This window comes from Hyla sarda, chromosome 5, assembly GCF_029499605.1.
Source record: "Hyla sarda isolate aHylSar1 chromosome 5, aHylSar1.hap1, whole genome shotgun sequence".
Classification (NCBI taxonomy): domain Eukaryota; kingdom Metazoa; phylum Chordata; class Amphibia; order Anura; family Hylidae; genus Hyla; species Hyla sarda.
Window position 1 is genome coordinate 138415679 of NC_079193.1, and position 19833 is coordinate 138435511.

At 45.8% G+C, this 19833-nt stretch overlaps 1 protein-coding gene across 8 annotated transcripts in view; it reads left to right on the forward strand.

Annotated features, from left to right (window-relative positions):
* TRANK1 (tetratricopeptide repeat and ankyrin repeat containing 1) overlaps nt 1-15856 on the forward strand; it is a 300522-nt gene extending 284666 nt beyond the window's left edge. For all 8 annotated transcript variants that reach the window (XM_056520371.1, XM_056520377.1, XM_056520378.1 and 5 more), the window contains one exon: nt 15150-15856. In XM_056520371.1, coding sequence (XP_056376346.1) covers nt 15150-15250 — 101 coding nt within the window. In that variant the 3' untranslated portion in view covers nt 15251-15856. The remainder of the gene's footprint in view (nt 1-15149) is intronic.
* The last annotated feature ends 3977 nt before the right edge of the window (nt 15857-19833 follow it).

Genomic DNA, 19833 nt, shown 5'->3' on the forward strand with positions numbered 1-19833 from the left:
CCTGCAGAACCAGATCTGCAGGTCCTCAAACTACAATCTTGTAAGAAACAAAGAACCAATTAACACGCTTCTCCCCCGGACATGGTATGTATATAAAAGGACTGTATTATCACTTTGTCTTGTTGTATGCCTGAGGAAGGAGGCGATTCTGTAAGCCCTCCGAAACGCGTCGCAATAAACCCTATTCCACTTTTTCACGGGCTTTCCGGACATTCTGATAAACTCTCCTGGAAGGGGATGATGTGAGGTAGTTCCACCTACACATCTCCCCTAGTGAAGTAAGTTCATCTCTATGATAATTTACCACAATATGGTTTGACTGTCATTACTTTTTGAACCGTCCCCGAGCGCTGGTTTTTCTACTTGTCTTTTTCCTATAACTTCTTTCCAGAAGGCCACAACAACCGGACACTCCCATACTGCATGTAAAATGCTCCAAGGAGCATCTAAAACACAGATCAGATGGAGACAGTCCAATGCGCTTAAGCTTAGCAGGGGTGTAGTACAACCTCAGCACATCTCTGGATTGGATCAGCATGTCCCTACTGCTTACCACAGTAGCATAGTATGAGCCCTCCACTGAGACTCTGAAAGATCCAGGATATCAGCTACCCATTTAGAGAAGGCCAGCGAGAAGGGGCAGGGCCCCAGTGACTGGAGTAGTGCATAAGACTGGGTGAGAGGCTTAGAGAGATCCATGGTGTCCAGGAGAAGCTCCACCTCAGAAAAAAAAATGGGGTAAACATCAGGGAGCCAAACTGCACCGCATGGTGAAGCTGAAAATATCTAAACAAGGCATTCCCGAGGATGCCATAGTGTTCTTTCATTTCCAGGAAGGATAAGAAAACCTGATCCTCACTGAGCAAGTGAGTCACAAATTTGACTCCATGAGCGCCCCAGAAACTGGCCTCCTGTAACCCATGCAGTTGAGGTAGATGTACATTCCCCCACAAGGGTGCCCTAGGAGAAACCAGAGGTAGTGGAAATTTGCTCGACACCACGGACCACACTTTAGCCACAATCAGCAAAGGTGTAGGAAAGAAAGAACCAGAATGATACCTGTATAGTGTATTGGTCAGAGCTTCATACGATCCCATAAGTGCACCCGCAAGGGCTGTAGCCGAGTTCGACAAATCCAGGTCGATCCACCACGCTGCATAGACCAACTGGGAGGTAAGAAAATAGTTATAGACATCAGGGGCTGCTAGGCCACACTGTCGCTTGGGGGCCTGGAGAAGGGCCCGACCGAGTCTGGGAGGCTTTCCCTGCCAGTAGAAGGATCCCAGAGCACCACATAGCTCAGTAAAATACTTCTTAGGGGGAACGACAGGGGACAAGTGAAATAGATACAGAAATTTAGGTAGGTAAATCATTTTAAAAATATTGATCCTGCCAGCCAGGGAAAGAGGGAGGGCAGACCATACGCGCAGAAGTGGCTCCAAGTTAAGAGGCATATAATCTACCAGGGATGGAGTTACCTCCACTCCCAAGCATCGAAACCGAGGAACCACCTGCACCCCAGCTGAAAGAGAGGGCTAGAGAGGGACCCCAGAGGAAAGCGCCATCAAAGAGGATTTAGCCCAGTTAACCTGCAGGCCGGAAATTGCCCCAAATCTGGTAAGTAAGTCCATGAGAGACAGCAGGGAACCTTCAGCATCCGCCATATACACCAGAGTATCATCAGCATAAAGGGAAGCCTTTTCAACAATAGCTCCCCTGGGAATACCACATATCTCCGGATCCCTCCAAATGGAAGCCACCAACGGCTTTATTGCAAGCGCAAATAGAAAGGGAGAGAGGGGACACGACACCCCTGCCTAGTCCCCCGACCCAGAGAAAACTGGGCAGAAACATCCAAGTTAGTACGGATCTGGGCCCTAGGCTTATCATACAGCAGACGAACCCACGCACAAAAGTGGGGACCAAACCCATACATCCCCAGCCCCTCCCAGAGATAGGGCCATATAATCGAGTCAAAGGCTTTATAGATCTCCAGGCTCACCACCTCACCCGAGGGAAAACCCCTATCCACCGCCGCTATATTGAGCTGCAGCCGTTTAACATTCACATCAGTAGCCCTAGCTGGCATAAACCCCGTTTGTTCAGGATGAATGATAGCGCCAACTACGCCATGCAGTCTAGTAGCAAGGACTCTAGCCAAAATTTTGATATCCACATTCAAAAGGGAAATAGGTCTATAGGAGCCAGGGAGTACGGATCCTTCCCGGGTTTAGGAAGCATGACAATGAGCGCTTCCCTAATAGAGTCTGGAAGGGTGTCAGCAATGGCCATGAATTTAAACAATGTACATAAAATAGGGGCCAGTAGCTCCTCATTCATCCTGTACCAATCACCTACCATCCCATCTAAGCCCAGAGTTTTCTCGCTGGGGAGATCCTTAATCGCCTGAGCCAACTCCTCCACCGTGAAAGGGGCATCTAATGCCTCCGCCTGAGCCCGCCCCAGCAAGGTGAGAGACAAGTCCTGCAGGAAGGAGAGAATCTCCCCCTGACATGGAATAGATGGGGCAGCATATAGGAAAGAGTAGAATTCCCTGAATACAGCATTTATCCCCAGAGAATCGGTAACCACCACCCCATTACATCCCATAATTCAAGGAATAGAGGCAGTTGGGCAATTTGCCCTAGCTTAATACGCCAGCAATTTGCCATTCTTATCTCCATATTCGAACAGGGCAGCCTCCCTATCTGCTAACTTTAATTGAACGCTATCTTTCTGGGCAACAAGTAGGGATCTCTGAGCCTGAGCCCATGCTCTCTCGTTCTCAGGGGACGGATTTCTAACATACTCTGCCTCCGAGACCCCCACCTTCTGTAACAGTTCGCTCTCCATGGCTGACCTAAGCCTCCGCTGACCGGCCACCCCGGCAATGAAAGCCCCCCTAATCATAGCTTTGTACGCGTCCCACTGTACTAAATGATCAGGGTATTCGGAATTATGTGCCCAGTAGTCCGTGGTAATCAGAACAGAGACCCCCCTAGCATATGTGGAGTAGGTAGCATGGTAACCCCTCGCAATCCAGGCCCTTTTAACCCCTTAAGGACCAAGGACGTACATGGGAGCTATAACACTGCAAAAAAAAAGTGAAAAAAAAAGTGAATGAATATCATTTAACCCCTCCCCTATTAAAAGTTTGAATCACCCCCCTTTTCCCATAAAAAAAAAGTGTAAATAAAAATAAACATATATGGTATCACCGCGTGCGGAAATGTCCGAATTATAAAAATATATCGTTAATTAAACCGCTCGGTCAATGGCGTACGCGCAAAAAAATTCCAAAGTCCAAAATAGTGCATTTTTGGTCACTTTTTATATAATTTAAAAATGAATAAAAAGCGATCAATAAGTCCTATCAATGCAAAAATGGTACCGTTAAAAACTTCAGATCACGGCGCAAAAAATGAGCCCTCATACCACCCCATACACGGAAAAATAAAAAAGTTATAGGGGTCAGAAGATGACAATTTTAAACGTATTAATTTTCCTGCATGTAGTTAATATTTTTTCCAGAAGTACGACAAAATCAAACCTATATAAGTATGGTATCATTTTAATCGTATGGACCTACAGAATAAAGAAAAGGTGTCATTTTTACCGAAAAATGTACTACGTAGAAACGGAAGCCCCCAAAAGTTACAAAACAGCGGTTTTTTTTTTCAATTTTGTCGCACAATGATTTTTTTTTCCGTTTCACCGTAGATTTTTGGGCAAAATGACTGACGTCATTACAAAGTAGAATTGATGGTGCAAAAAATAAGCAATCATATGGATTTTTAGGTGCAAAATTGAAAGAGTTATGATTTTTTAAAGGCAAGGAGCAAAAAATGAAAATGCAAAAACGGAAAAAACCCCGATCCTTAAGGGGTTAAGGGCAAGGACTTTCTGGCCTGTAACATGAGTCTCCTGCAGGCAGATAATGTGGGGAGAGTGGCGCTTAACAAAGTCAAGGCATAGTGCCCTCTTAAACTTGGAATTCAACCGCCGGACATTCCAACTAACCACCTTCAAAGTCCCCATCTGGATAGAAAACACTATGAAGGAACAGGAGGGGCCATCTCAGGACCTGGGAGGAACGAGGACCACACACACCCAACAGACAGACAAACACAGACTTAGCAAAAACACAAAACAGAAAAACTAATGTAACAGAGCAGAAATTAAACAACCCCATGAAGACCCTATCTAACACTAACCGGGACATATAACAGTTAATCCCTAACACAGTGCAGACCTGTACCCTAAACTTAAACCACTACGGGCGCCCAAGGACGCTGAGGAACCTAGTCTAACAACCCCCCCCCCCTTCCCTCCCATCCCCCCAACAATAACCACTACAGCCGGTAACTAAAGAACTATCCCAAGAAGACCTAGGGAACCTAAGAAGGAACTAACTCCCTGTCAGCTAACAAAAAAAAAACTGTCACAGAGACTGTCAGCAGCAGGCCAGAACAGCTCAGTCCGGAGGTCTGGCAGGGTTAGCCACATCAATCCAGTGCAGAGCTTCAGATGGAGAAGTAAAGAACGGCAGTCCCATCAACCACTCAGACGTGCAGGATACAGCATCGAATAACCATATCCTTTGGCCTGCAGCCTCGCCCGAACTTCCGTAAACTGCACTCGCTGCTTGCGAAGTTCAACCGAAAAATCAGGGTAGAAGGACTCATGGCTGCCATCACAAACAATTTTGCCTGAGAATGGCATCTCTATCCTTGAAGTGGAGCAGCTTCGCTAGGAATGGATCAGGAGGGCCACCAGGTGGAGGAGGCCGGGCAGGCACCCGGTGAGCCCGCTCAACAGAGAAGTATGGAGAAAAAGTTTCCGCTGGAAGAATCTCCTTCAGCCAGGTTTCGAAGAACAGCACCGGATCCTGCCCCTCAACTTTCTCAGGAAGGTCCACAAGGCAGATATTGTTGCGCCTCAGGCGATTCTCCATGTCATCCAGATGGCTTCGCACCCCGGTTTCCTGCCTCTGCAGTGAATCAACCCGCTCCGGGAGCAGGTGCAGGGTATCTTCCACCGTGGAAACTCTGCGCTCCACCTCCTCAGTGCTCTCCCGAATCTTTTGGGTTTCATATTGGAGAATAACAAACTCCTGCCTCAGTTCATCAACCTTGGTAACCATGACAGATTGACAGGAGGTAAAGGCAGCCAGAAGTTCAGAAAACCGCCGATCCAGAGCAGCAGCATCATCATACATCGGACAGGCAGGGGACTGAGGCCGCTGAGGAGCCAAGGAGCCCTCAACGAAAGAGCGGCGGATCAGGAGAATCCCCCCTACGGCAGTCCAAATCCCGGAAGAACTGGCTCAGCACCTTCGCCGCCTGCGCAGACACCTTAGCGCCAATGGAGTCCGAGCCCCCGGATCTAGGTACGAGGGGCCTCCGGAACGGGAGGATCAGTCATCAGAGGAGGCATCCTCATCAGAGGTTGGTCTTTGAGCCTCCACATTCGGTTTAGATTTCTTATGTCTCTGACTGCCATGGGGGGCCACCCATGATCAGGAGGGCACACAGAGAGAGGAGGTAGAAAGTCACTAGGGCCCACAGCAAGAGATGGAGCAGAGGAGGGTCACAGGGAAAAAGGCAGAGTAATGGTCCCACAGCAGAGCACCACAAGTCCCAGCCATGCACCCCCCGGTCCCCCAGCACTCACAGTCCTCTGCAAAGCAGGCTCCAGCAGCAGAAGTATCCTCACTCAGACAGTAGAGCTTAGGGAAATAGCAGTCCCAATTTATAGAGCAGCGCAGCCAGGCACCTTTTATGACCAGGCCCACGATCAGGAGAGCCCACAACAGCAGGGTGGCAGCCTCAGCCAAGAGCACAGCAGAGCCCGGGAGTCTCCTAGGCAATGGGGAAGCCACGCCCACGAAGCCCACAATGGCGTTGTCCCATCCTCCAGCCACATCCCGCAACCACCGGAACCCAGGGGGATATAGAGCACAGTCCGGGTCCAAGCTGACCTGCAGGATCCCGTCCCTCAGCTTCTGCCCACCAGCCACAGCAGGAGACTGTCAGGGCCTCATCCCCGGACTTCCGCACAGCCCCGACACCAGCTTCGTTACCAGCGCCACCACAGCTCACGGGAAGGGTCTCCAGGGTCTTCAGCCAGCCCCAGAAAGCAGCAGGGGTATGTACCGGCCGGTTATCAGGGAACGGCTCGTGTTTCCGCTCAGCTCCGCATCCAGGCCACGCCCTGCATTTTTCAATGCATGTCAAGTGTTCAGCGGGCGCAATAGAGGGCTCAGAAGGGAAGGAGCAACAATAGGATTTTGGAGAGTGAATTTTGCTGAAATGGTTTTTGGGGGGCATGTCACATTTAGGATTCCCCTATGGTGCCAGAACAGCAGAAAACCCACCACATGGCATACCATTTTGTAAATGACACCCCTCAAGGCATGTAACAAGGGGTCCAGATAGCCTTAACTACTCACGGGTGTTTGACGACTTTTTGTTAAATTCGGATGTATAAATGGAAAAAAAAAAAATTTTCACTGAAGTGCAGTTTTTTTCTCAACTTTACAATTTTTACAAAGGGTAATGGGAGAAAATGCCACCTAAAATTTGTAACCCCATCTCTTCTGCGTATGGAAATACCCCTGGAAATACCATGTTAGGATGTAAAATGCTCTGTGGGCGAACTACAATGCTCAGAAGAGAAGGAGTCTCATTTGGCTTTTGGAAAGCAAATTTTGCTGAAATGGATTTTGGGGGGCATGTCGCATTTAGGAAGCCCCTATGGTGCCAGAACAGCAAAAAAAACAAAACACACATGGCATACTAATTTGGAAACTACACCCCTCAAGGAACATAACAATGGGTACAGTGAGCCTTAACAACTCACAGGTGTTTGAAGACTTTTTGTTAAATTTGGATGTATAAATGAGAAAAATAAAAAAATTTCACTAAAATGCTAGTTTTTCCCCAAATTTTACATTTTTACAATGGGTAATAGGAGAAAATGACCCCCAAAATTTGTAACCCTATTTCTTCTGAGTATGGAAATACCCCATGTGTGGACGTCAAGTGCTCTGCTGGCGCACTACAATTAACAGAAGAGATTTTTGGAACAGTGGGCTGTGCAGATGAAAAATTACATTTTTCATTTGCACAGACCACTGTTCTAAAAATCTGTCAGACACCTATGGGGCGTAAATGCTCACTGTACCCCTTATTACATTATGTGAGGGGTGTAGTTTCCAAAATGGGTCACATGTGGGGAGGGGGGGTGTCTATTGTTCTGGCACTATGGGGGCTTTGTAAATACACGTGGCCTCCAATTCCGGACAAATTTTCTCTCCAAAAGCCCAATGGCGCTCCTTCTCTTCTGAGCATTGAAATGCACCCGCAGAGCACTTTACATCCACATATGGGGTATGTTCTTACTCAAAAGAAATTGGGTTACAAATTTTGGGGGGCTTTTTTCCTATTTTCCCATGTGAAAAGGAAAAATTTAGGGTAACACCAGCATTTTAGTGAAATATTGTTATTATTTTTTTCCCCATCCAACTTTAAGGAAAATTCTTCAAACACCTGTGTGGTGTTAAAGGGGTATTCCAGGCAAAACCTTTTTTTATATATATAAACTGGCTCCGGAAAGTTAAACAGATTTGTAAATTACTTCTATTAAAAAATCTTAATCCTTCCAATAGTTATTAGCTTCTGAAGTTTTCTGTCTATCTGCTCAATGATGATGTCACGTCCCGGGAGCTGAGCATGATGGGAGAATATCCCCATAGGAACTGCACAGCTCACGTGAGTCATCAGAGAGCAGTTAGACAGAAAACAACAACTCAACTTCAGAAGCTAATAACTATTGGAAGGATTAAGATTTTTTAATAGAAGTAATTTACAAATCTGTTAGTTTTTGTAATTATGCTGAGAAGCAATTAGATCATTATACAAAATTATGGATGTGCGCTATGTCTGTTTTCTCTACCAGGATTCACATTGTGTATTCCCTCCTTTTTTTTTTTTTTTTTTTTTTTTTTTTTTTTTTGTTCCACTTGACCTGCACTCCTCCCCACCCCCTCAGCCCAACCCTATATAAGTAGCAGACAGCTACACCTGGGCCCTTTCATTTTCTAGCAATCTCCCAGTCTGACTGGGAGCACATGGTAAGTCTGCTGTTACACCTTGTTCACACTGGTGTGCTGCTGTGCGGCGTCCATTGCTGCCGTGTCTGCGGGGGGTGCGGCCCGGTGACTGGTTTGGGTGGCACTGGGGCTGCTCTGCCAGTGGGTTGTTCCCCCTGTGGGCACTGGTGTCGGGGCGGTGGTGGTCGCCGCCCGGTGCTACACCATTTTATGCTAGGGACGTTAGGGACCCACTCTCAATAGGTGGCCTTGACGTGGCGAATGGGCTTTGTACTTTTTGATCAAAGCGTATATACTAACAACCTGTTAGTTTTTGTAATTATGCTGAGAAGCAATTAGATCATTATACAAAATTGTGGATGTGCGCCATGTCTGTTTTCTCTACCAGGGTTCATAATTTACAAATCTGTTTAACTTTCCAGAGTCAGTTGATATAATATAAAAAAAAAAAAAAGTCTGGAATACCCCTTTAAGGCTCACTATACCCCTTGTTACATTCTGTGAGGGGTGGGGTCTTTTTTTCCTTTTTCCGCTTGTGAAAATAAAAAGTATGGGGCAACACCAGCATGTTAGTGTAAATTTTTAAATTTTTTTTTACACTAACAGGCTGGTGTAGCCCCCAACTTTTCTTGTTGTAGTGCAGTTTCTGCAGAGTATGTTAATACCCCATATGTGGCCCTAAACTGTTTCCTTGAAATACGACAGGGCTCCGAAGTGAGAGAGCGCCATGTGCATTTGAGGACTAAATTAGGGATTGCATAGGGTGGACATAGGGGTATTCTACGCCATTGATTCCCAAATAGGGTGCCTCCAGCTGTTGCTAAACTCCCAGCATGCCTAGACAGTCAGTGGCTGTCCGGAAATGCTGGGAGTTGTAATTTTGCAACAGCTGGAGGCTCCATTTTGGAAACACTGCCGTACAATACATTTTTCATTTTTATTGAGGAGGGACAGTGTAAGTGTATATGTAGTGTTTTACCCTTTATTATGTGGTAGTGTAGTGTTTTTAGGGTACATTCGCACTGGCGGCATGTACTGACAGACCGTTCATGCTGGGAGTTGTAGTTTTGCAACAGCTGGAGGCACACTGGTTGGAAAACCTTCAGTTAGGTTCTGTTACTTAACTCAGTATTTTCCAACCAGTGTGCCTCCAGCTGTTGCAAAACTACAACTCCCATCATGTACTGATCGCCGAAGGGCATGCTGGGAGATGTAGTTATGCAACAGCTGGAGGTACGCAACTACAACTCCCAGCATGCCAAGACAGCTATTTGCTGTTTGGGCATGCTGGGATTTGCTGTTTTGCAACATCTGGAGGGCTATAGTTTAGAGACCACTGCACAGTGATCTCCAAACTCTTGCCCTCCAGATGTTGCAAAACTACAAATCCCAGCATGCCCAGGCAGCAAAGTAGGAGTTTGTAGTTTGCTAGGAGTTGTAGTTTTGCAAGATCTAGAGGGCCGCAGTTTAGAGATCACTGCACAGTGATCTCCAAACTGTGACCCTCCAGCTGTTGCAAAACTACAAATCTCAGCATGCCTAAACAGCTGCCTGGGCATGCTGGGAGTTGTAGTTTTGCAACATCTGGAGGACTACAGTTTAGAGACCACTGTATAGTGGTCTCAAACTGTAGCCCTCCAGATGTTGCTAGGCAACTCACTGGCTTCCGTAGGATCCAGGGAGCCGTATCACCATCCTCTTCTGCCGTCGATCACCGCCTCCTGTCGCAGCATGCTGCCGCCTCCGATGGCTAAGTGGACCTTCGGCACCGGTTCTCGTCGGTTTCCCTGTTCTGCCCGGCCTATTGTGGGTGGGCAGAACGGGGAAACCGAAAGTTAGCACACACACTTCTAGATGACCAAGAGGAGGGGTGGCACCCCTGCCACCTCACTCCTATCCCTTCAGGGGGATCGTGAGTGTCTTGGACAACCCTGATCCCCCTTATTTTCCAGGTTACCAGAGACCCGTATAAACCGGAATAGCCGCAAATCGCTGGTGTGAATTCACCGGCGATTTGCGGGGATTGCCGACATGGGGGGGGCATTTGCACGAGGTGCCTGCTGATAGCGGGGACCGAAATTCCCACAGGCATACAGGTACACCCTTGGTCCCGGTCCCGCGTCGGTCCCGGCGCTCATTAACGCCTGGGACCCGCGGCTAATACCACACATCGCCGATCGCGGCGATGTGCGGTATTAACCCTTTAGAAGCGGCAGTCAAAGCTGACCGCCGCTTCTAAAGTGAAAGTGAAACTATCCTGGCTAGTCAGTCGGGCTGTTCGGGACCGCCGCGGTGAAATTGCAGCGTCCCAAACAGCTTACAGGTCACCGGGAGGGCCCTTACCTGCCTCCTCTGTGTCCCATCGACGAATGACTGCTCCGTGCCTGAGATCCAGGCAGGAGCAGTCAAGCGCCGATAACACTGATCACAGGCGTGTTTATACACGCCAGTGATCAGCATGAGAGATCAGTGTGTGCAATGTTATAGGTCCCTATGGGACCTATAACACTGCAAAAAAAAAGTGTTAATAAAGGTCATTTAACCCCTTCCCTAATAAAAGTTTGAATCACCCCCCTTTTCCCATAAAAAAATAAAAGTGTAAATAAATAAAAAAATAAACATATGTGGTATCGCCGCGTGCGTAAATGTCCGAACTATAAAAATATATCATTAATATATTAAAATTCCAAAGTCCAAAAAAGCTTATTTTTGGTCACTTTTTATACCATTAAAAAATGAATAAAAAGTGATCAAAAAGTCCGATCACAACAAAAATCGTACCGATAAAAACTTCGGTGCAAAAATTGAGTCCTCATACCGCCCTGTATGTGGAAAAATAAAAAAGTTATTGGGGTCAGAAGATTACATTTTTAAACGTATAAATTTTCCTGCATGTAGTTATGATTTTTTCCAGAAGTACGACAAAATCAAACCTATATAAGTAGGGTATCATTTTAACCGTATGGACCTACAGAATAATAAGGTGTCATTTTTACCAAAATATGCACTGCGTAGAAACGAAAGCCACCAAAAGTTACAAAATGGCGTTTTTTCTTCGATTTTGTCGCACAATGGTTTTTTTTTTACGTTTCCCGTGAATTTTTGGGTAAAATGACTAATGTCGCTGCAAAGTAGAATTGGTGACGCAAAAAATAAGCCATAATATGGATTTTTAGGTGTAAAATTGAAAGAGTTATGATTTTTAAAAGGTAAAGAGGAAAAAACGAAAGTGCAAAAACTGAAAAACCCTGAGTCCTTAATTCCTACTGGACCCATGACGTAACGTTAAATCCCGACACCCTGGGTCTTAAGGACCAAGGACGTACAGTTACGTCATGGGCAGTTCTGGTCCCCGCCGTGCGCAGGGCGGGGATCGGACCGGGATGCCTGCTGAAATCATTCACACTTGCGATTCCTGGTCATTACGGGTCTATAGTAACCCGGTGACCTGGAATGTAAGGGGGATTGCGGGTGTCTAAGACGCCCAGGATCCCCCTGAAGCGATGGGAGTGAGGTGGCACCCCTCCTATCCCTGCTATTGGTGGTCTAGACGCGTCCACAAATAGCAGATCGGGGGCGGGTGGGATAACTTTCGTTTTTCCCGTCCTGCCCACCCACAATAGGCGGGGCAGGACGGGGAAACGACGGGGACCAGCGGCGTAGATCCACTTACTGATCCGGACGGGCGACGGAGGCTGCTGGCGACGAAGATCGGCGGGCGGCGATGACGTGCGGCTGGATCCGACGGAAGCTGGTGAGTTGCCTAGCAATAAATACCCACATGTGATCCCATTTTGGAAACCACACCCCTCACATAATGTAATAAGGGGTACAGTGAGCATTTACGCCCCACAGGTGTCTGACAGATTTTTGGAACAGTGGTCCGTGAAAATGAAAAATTTTATTTTTCATTTGCACAGCCCACTGTTCCAAAGATCTGTCAAATGCCAGTGGGGTGTAAATACTCACTGCACCCCTTATTTAATTCTGTGAGGGGTGTAGTTTCCAAAATAGGGTAACACGTGGGGGGGTCCACTGTTCTGGCACCACGGGGGGCTTTGTAAACGCACATGGCCCCTGACTTCCATTCCAAAAAATGTTTTCCCAAAAGCTCAATGGCGCTCCTTCTCTTCTGAGCATTATAGTGCGCCAGCAGAGCACTTGACGTCCACACATGGGTTATTTCCATGCTCAGAAGAGATGGGGTTACAAATTTTGGGGGGTCTTTTCTTCTATTAACCCTTGCAAAAAAGTGATATTTGGGGGGGAAAGCACACATTTTAGTTAAAAAACATATATTTTTTTTACATATGCAAAAGTCGTGAAACCCCTGTGGGGTATTAAAGCTCACTTTATTCCTTGTTACCTTCCTCAAGGGGTCTAGTTTCCAAAATGGTATGCCATGTGTTTTTTTTTTTTTTTTTTGCTGTTCTGGCACCATAGGGGCTTCCTAAATGCGACATGAACCCCCCCCCCCCCCCCCCCCACACACACACACACACACGACTTTGAAGCCCTCTGGTGTCTTCCAAAAGTAAAAAAAATTTTATGATGCAAACATAAAGTAGACATATTGTATATGTGAATCAAAAAAAATGTATTTGGAATATCCATTTTCCTTACAAGCAGAGAGCTTCAAAGTTAGAAAAATGCTAAATTTTCAAATTTTTCACCAAGAAAGGATGCAAGTTACCACAAAATTTTACCACTATGTTAAAGTATAATATGTCATGAATAAACAATCTCAGAATCGGAATGATAACTAAAAGCATTCCAGAGTTATTAATGTTTAAAGTGACAGTGGTCAGATGTGCAAAAAACGCTCTGGTCCGAAGGTGTAAAATGGCCTGGTCCTTAAGGGGTTAACCTCCTGAGCGGTAATCCCGAGCGTGACTCGGGGTTAATTTTCCCAGCCAGGATCGGTAACCCCGAGTCACGCTCGGGGTAGAATTGCAGAGTTCCCGGCCGGGCTGCACGATATATCGCAAAAGCAATGCGATATAGCGATGCGGCCCCCCGGAAAACATGCGATTATCTGCTCGGGTCGGCTCCCGTTGCGGGGGCCAGCCAGAGCAGGTAAAGAAAAATACTAAAAGTCAGTGTTTCCCTACCAGGGGGCCTCCAGCTGTTGCAAAACTACAACTCTCAGCATGCCCGAACAGCCAAAGGCTGTCCGGGCATGCTGGGAGTAGTAGTTTCACAACAGCTGGAGGCCCCCTGGTAGAAAACACTGAGCTAAGTGTAAAAGGAAGAAGTAGTAAAATAAAAAAACCTTTTGCTCACCTAATCCCGGTCCCTGCAGATGCTGTTCCCCTCCGTGCGGTCCGGGGTGTCCTCTCTTCACTATTCATCTTCTAGGACCTTTCACTTTTCAGCCAATCACAGGCCGCAGTGGTGTAAAGCCTGTGATTGGCTGAAGGGGAAAGGACTTGTTCTGCAGGAAATACACTAGGTTTGAAATCTGCCGGCAAACCTAGTGTATTTGCTGCAGGACAAGGTGAGAAGGGGGGGGGGGGGTAGAATGTGACAAAGGGGGGAATGTGACAAGGGGGGAATGTGACAAGGGGGGAATGTGACAAGGGGGGAATGTGACAAGGGGGGAATGTGACAAGGGGGGAATGTGACAAGGGGGGAATGTGACAAGGGGGGAATGTGACAGGGGGGGATGTGACAGGGGGGGAGGGGAATGTGACATGAAGGGGGGATGTGACGGGGGGGAGGGGAATGTGACATGAAGGGGGAGAATGTGACAAGGGGCGGAATGTGACAAGGGGGGAAGAATGTGACAAGGAGGGGGGAGAATGTGACAAGGAGGGGGGAGAATGTGACAATGGGGGAGAATGTGACAAGGAGGGGGGAGAATGTGACAAGGGGGGAATGTGACAAGGAGGGGGGAGAATGTGACGGGGGATGTGACAAGGGAGAGGGGAATGTGACGGGGGAGATGTGAAATGGGCGGAGGGAGATGTGAAATTCAGTTAAAAAAAATTGTACCGCTTTTGGTACACATTTCCAGACAGAATCATACCGCCAGGGAGGTTAAAGGGGTATTCCAGGCAAAACCTTTTTTTATATATATCAACTGGCTCCGGAAAGTTAAACAGATTTGTAAATTACTTCTATTAAAATATCTTAATCCTTCCAATAGTTATTAGCTTCTGAAGTTTTCTGTCTAACTGCTAAATGATGATGTCACGTCCCGGGAGCTGTGCATGATGGGAGAATATAATATCCCCATAGGAACTGCACAGCTCCCGGGACGTGAGTCATCAGAGAGCAGTTAGACAGAAAACAACAACTCAACTTCAGAAGCTAATAACTATTGGAAGGATTAAGATTTTTTAATAGAAGTAATTTACAAATCTGTTTAACTTTCCAGAGCCAGTTGATATATATAAAAAAAAAAGTTTTGGCCTGGAATACCCCTTTAAGTACCAGGGAGCAAGGGCGTACTTGTACGCCCTTCGTGCCCTAGAGGTTAAAAGGGGTACTCCGCCCCTAGACGTCTTATCCCTCTCCCATAGACTTGTATTGAGGGGGTGGGCCGTGACGTCACGAGGGGGCGGAGCCGGGATGTCACGATGCTCCGGCCCTTGTATCACCCGTCGTTATGCACGGAGCGAGTTAGCTCTGTACAGTAATGACAGCGGGGTGCTGCAGCCGAGATCCCGGATCGGACATAACATGTCTAGGGGTGTAGTACCCCTTTAAGGGGTTAAAAAAAAACTGTGCCAATGTTTTAAGAAAAAGAACACTTCAGCATTACTTTTAAAGAAGTAAGTAATGGAATTATAAAAGAAGGGGAAAATGTAATCTGCACAGTTCTTGCCTCCAAACTATTAAAATACATAAACCATTATACTTTTTACATTTGCAATAAAAAATGCAGTAGGAAGGGAGTGTGTGAAGGATGAAAGAACGCCTGCAGGTTATAAATATTCTGTATGTAATGCATTTGCAATATCTTTTTAATTTTCAAAACTAAGAATTGAAAACAAACACTAGTTCTCAGTTAACTGTATTTTCAATATTTCAGATTTAGGATTTCAAGAGGACTGTGAAATAGATTATGGAGATTTTGATGAACTTTGTCCAAAAAAACCAAAACGAGGCAAAAGAAAAAATAAGAAACGCTGAGTCCTCAAAATAAAGACAAGCCGCAAACAGCTGGTTGTGTACAATTGAACCAAATGTAACACATGGATCACTTTTTTCTTAAGTTTGCGTTTATTATGTATTTTCGAAAACATTGTTCACGTGCAGCAAAGATGATGTTACTTTGTTCACCATGGAGTTAAAAACCTGACTGTCTGTTTAATATGCATCCTAATTATTGAAAAGTTAAAATAATGTGCAGTAAGATATGTACAATTTCATAAATATAAAAAATTTTACATTTTCTAGATTTTCACTTATTTACCTAAGTGGAACCTGTCATATGGGAAGACATAATACCTTGCGTCCGACCGTGTCCCAGAGAGCTTAACTTGATCCCGCAATTTACATTTTTAGCTGTATATTAATGCCCAGCAACTAGTCATCGGAGTGGGCAGCTTCTAAGAACTAGTCACGGGCTCATGGATGCAATGACGCTTACTGAGACATGATAGACAAGCCAGTGAGAGTCCTTTGTCATCCATTGCCTTTCCCCAGAGCTGTGAGCATGCACATGCATTGTGTTAGCATATTATGCGAGACAGTTTAAAGGGGTACTCCTGTGAAAATTTTTTTTTTTTTTTTTTTTTTTTTTTTTATCAACTGGTGCCAGAAAGTTAAACAGATTTGTAAATGACTTCTATTAAAAAATCTTAATCCTTCCTGTACTTATTAGCTGCTGAATACTACAGTGGAAATTCTTTTCCATTTGAAACACAGAGCTGTCTGCTGACGTCACGAGCACAGTGCTCTCTGCTGACATCTCTGTCCATTTTAGGAACTGTCCAGAGTAAAAGGAAATTCCCATAACAAACATATGCTGTTCTGGACAGTTCCTAAAATGGACAGATGTCAGCAGAGAGCACTGTGCTTGTGATGTCAGCAGACAGCTCTGTGTTTCAAAAATAAAATAATTTCCGCTGTAGTATTCAGCAGCTAATAAGTACAGGAAGGATTAAGATTTTTTAATAGAAGTAATTTACAAGTCTGTTTAACTTTCTGGCACCAGTGTATTTAGAAAAAAAAAATTCTTCCCCTTTTAAAAGTTAATTTTCTTAATATCACTGATTTGGGCTGAGCTCTGCGGGACAAAGTCAGTGCAGTAGTACTAGAGGTATTATGTGTTTCTTTCTGTTTAAGAATGTTTTTTTATTTTTTCCTTTATCATTGTTTTTATTACACTTTCGTTTTTTAGTATGTCTTAAGTTTGTGTTGATAAAACATCAAGCTACTGAAAATATTTAGTATGTGTATTGACTTGAAGGAAATACATGTATTGTTCCAATAATGTTTTAATGTCACTTTTTATAAAATCAGTTTATAGTTACATGAAAAACTATTGAAACCGATCACTGTTAAATGTTTTAAAGTAAAAACAAAAATACAATGTCGTTGTAAATTTACCAGCAAAAGTGCAATTTGTTAAAGTTTTTGAGTTTTAAGTGCCATTTAATACTATTGTATGTTTATCGTGAGTATTAAAAACAGGTTTGATTGTTTATCGTGCATGTTGTATTGCTTTCTGAGTACCTTAATTTAATATAATTGATGCTGTAGAATATTTTAAGTGTATGTTCACACATGGCAGATTGACTACAGATTTAGTTTTGAACTCTCCTAATGAACTTCAATAGGGATATTTGCAATATACAGCATTTTTCTGGCTAGCAGAAAATATCAGTAAAATTCTAGTGGAGGTACAACAACATGCAACCTAAGAATGTTAGCCGATTATTAAATACATATGAAATCATAGATGTACTCAAGATAATAGGCTATTTCGCATCCAGGTATAATATCGACTAGTGTGCTTAGACATCTTATGTCCTATCCAAAGGATAGGGGATAAGATGCCTGATCGCGGGAGTCCCGCTACTGGGGACCCCCATGATCTTTCACGCAGCACCCTGTTTGTAATCAGTCCCCAGAGCGTGTTTGCTCCGGGTCTGATTACTGTCGATCACGGGGCTGGCGGCGTGTGACGTCATGCCACCGCCCCCGTGTGACCTCACGCTCCGCTCCTCAATGCAAGTCTATGGGAGGGGGCGTGACAGCTATCACGCCCCCTCCTGTAGGCTTGCATTGAGGGGCGGAGCGTGACGTCACCCGGGGGCAGAGGCGTGATGTCACACGACGTCGGCCCTGTGGTCGCCGGTAATCAGACCCGGAGCAAACACGCTCCGGGGACTGATTACAAACGGGGTGCCGCGTGCAAGATCACGGTGGTCCCCAGCGGCGGGACTCCCGCAATCAGGCATCTTATCCCCTATCCTTTGGATAGGGGATAAGATGTCTAAGCACCTGAGAACTCCTTTAAAGAAGATATCCAGCGATAAGAAATTTGGCCCCTATCTGCAGGTTAGGGGATAAATGTCTGATCGTAGGGGGTCCAACCACTGGGACCCCCTGCAATCTCCCATATGGGACCCTGACTCTGCTCAAAGAAATTACGTTTCGCACCATTCATGTCAACTGGTGAAAACCTGCCCCCTCTATTAATCTCTATGGGAGAGGCGAGGACACAGCGTTCGCAGAGAAATTGCGGGGGGGGGGGGGGGGGGGGGGTCCCAGGGATCGGCCCCTGCAATCAGATACTGTGGATGGGGATACATTTCTTACCACAGGACATCTTCTTTAAGTGCTTAGGTATTACGTTTATGCTTTATAAAATAACATAATTACTCCTAGCCACCAACGTTTCAGCACTGCTTGCTTTTTCACCTTAACTTAACCCCTTAAGGATTCAGCCCATTTTGGCCTTAAAGGGGTATCTGCTGGGGACCCCTGCTGTCTCTTCTGTGGCACCCTGCTGTCATCACTGCACAGAGTAAACTCTCTCTGTGCAAAATGATGGGCAATACAGAGGCCAGAGCATCGTAACATCACAGCTCTGCCCCCTTGTGATGTCACGGCCTGCCCCCTTAATGCAAGTCTGTGGGAGGGGGCGTGATGGCCACCGCCACCGCCCCCTCCCATAGACGTGTATTGAGGGGGCGGACCATGACATCACAAGGGATGTCATGATGCTCCAGCTCCTGTATCGCCCATCATTAAACACAGAGCGAGTTTACTCTATGCAGGGATGACAGCAAGGTGCATCAACGTGGTGTACCATTTTGTTCCTGTTATAGCCTTAAGGGCCTAGTTACTGTGAAAGGCCAGCCAAAAGTACACACCTGCTGCGGTTGTAGACAAATACTGTTATAAGAGTAGTGGAGCATATTGTACTCCCCTCATAAGTGCAATTTCAATTTGAATTTTTTAAAGAAATCACTGTGCCCACTGGAGCTCGTGGCACCCCTGGCAGTGCCTCTTAGCACCTCAGAGTATATTGCTGGATCCTGGGTTAGGCATGGGGACAATAATGACTGAAACGCCAAGTTATGGACAACGGTAGCTTTACTGAGTGACAGATGGAACAGTCTATACAGTTCAGCCAGGCCCATGGAGGTGAACAGTGACTTAAGAGACCTCAAGGGTTTGCTGGGACTTGCAGTAGATTTGAACAATGTTGGTGCAGGCCACTCTGACTTGACAATGTGGTAGCCCTTGGGGGGTGTATGGTAGGGATGGTATGATGTTGGTATATGAGGGGTTAATATTAACCCAGTCACTCGTGAGGATTGGTATGCTGAATCTATGTTCCGGCCTATCACCGCCCTTCCCAGAAGCGATAGGTGCAATGAAATGACTGGTCCACAAGTAGATTTAACTTGAACTTGATTAACTTTACTGCAGTGCTTGCAATATCCAATACGTAGTAACAGTCTCATATAACAGTTCTTAGGTTGCTTAGCGACTGGCAGAAGTTGCGGACCTTGCATGAAACTTATAGTCTCTGAATTTAGGGAGTGATGTGCAGATCCGTCCAGATTTAGGGAAATATTGAGTCCGGTGATACTGCATAGTGCTTAGGGGATGGTACACTCTATAATTTAGATCATTCAGCCGTTGCCGCAAGGCTCAGGCCTAACTCACTGTGATTACTGCTATACAGGTCTTGCTTGCTTGCTATCCCAGGAACAAGAGAGAGATAAGATGGCCGCCGCTCCCTTATATGGGCAGGGGGTGTGGCGATTTTGATTGGTCCGAACGTCTGCCACTCACTTTACATGGTGAGATGGGATTGCTTACGTCACAGGCTCTATGTACATTGTAGAACCAGAACGAGGCTACAGATACCAGAACGAGGCATGGAACGCATCCAGAGTGAGGCTTGGAACGCATCACATGACCTGAAGGCCCTGCAATGCCATAGAAACAAGCAATTAACCATTTACATACTAAAATAACACTATATACATTATTTTATAGATAAATTTGTAATCTATATACTATAATGGAGGCGACTAGGGGCGAACTGACCAATAAAGACTACTAAGTCCTAGGGACTCTGGCTATGGGGACCCACAGATAAATAAGTACCGTGTGAAATGCGGTCCTGGGACACCACAAACCCCCTTACTAAACATGAGTCGGCCTCGACGTCTGTCCCCTGAGACAGAGGGACTAGGACGAGAATTAGGACAGGATGCTATAGAACAGGATGATTTATATTTAAGCTA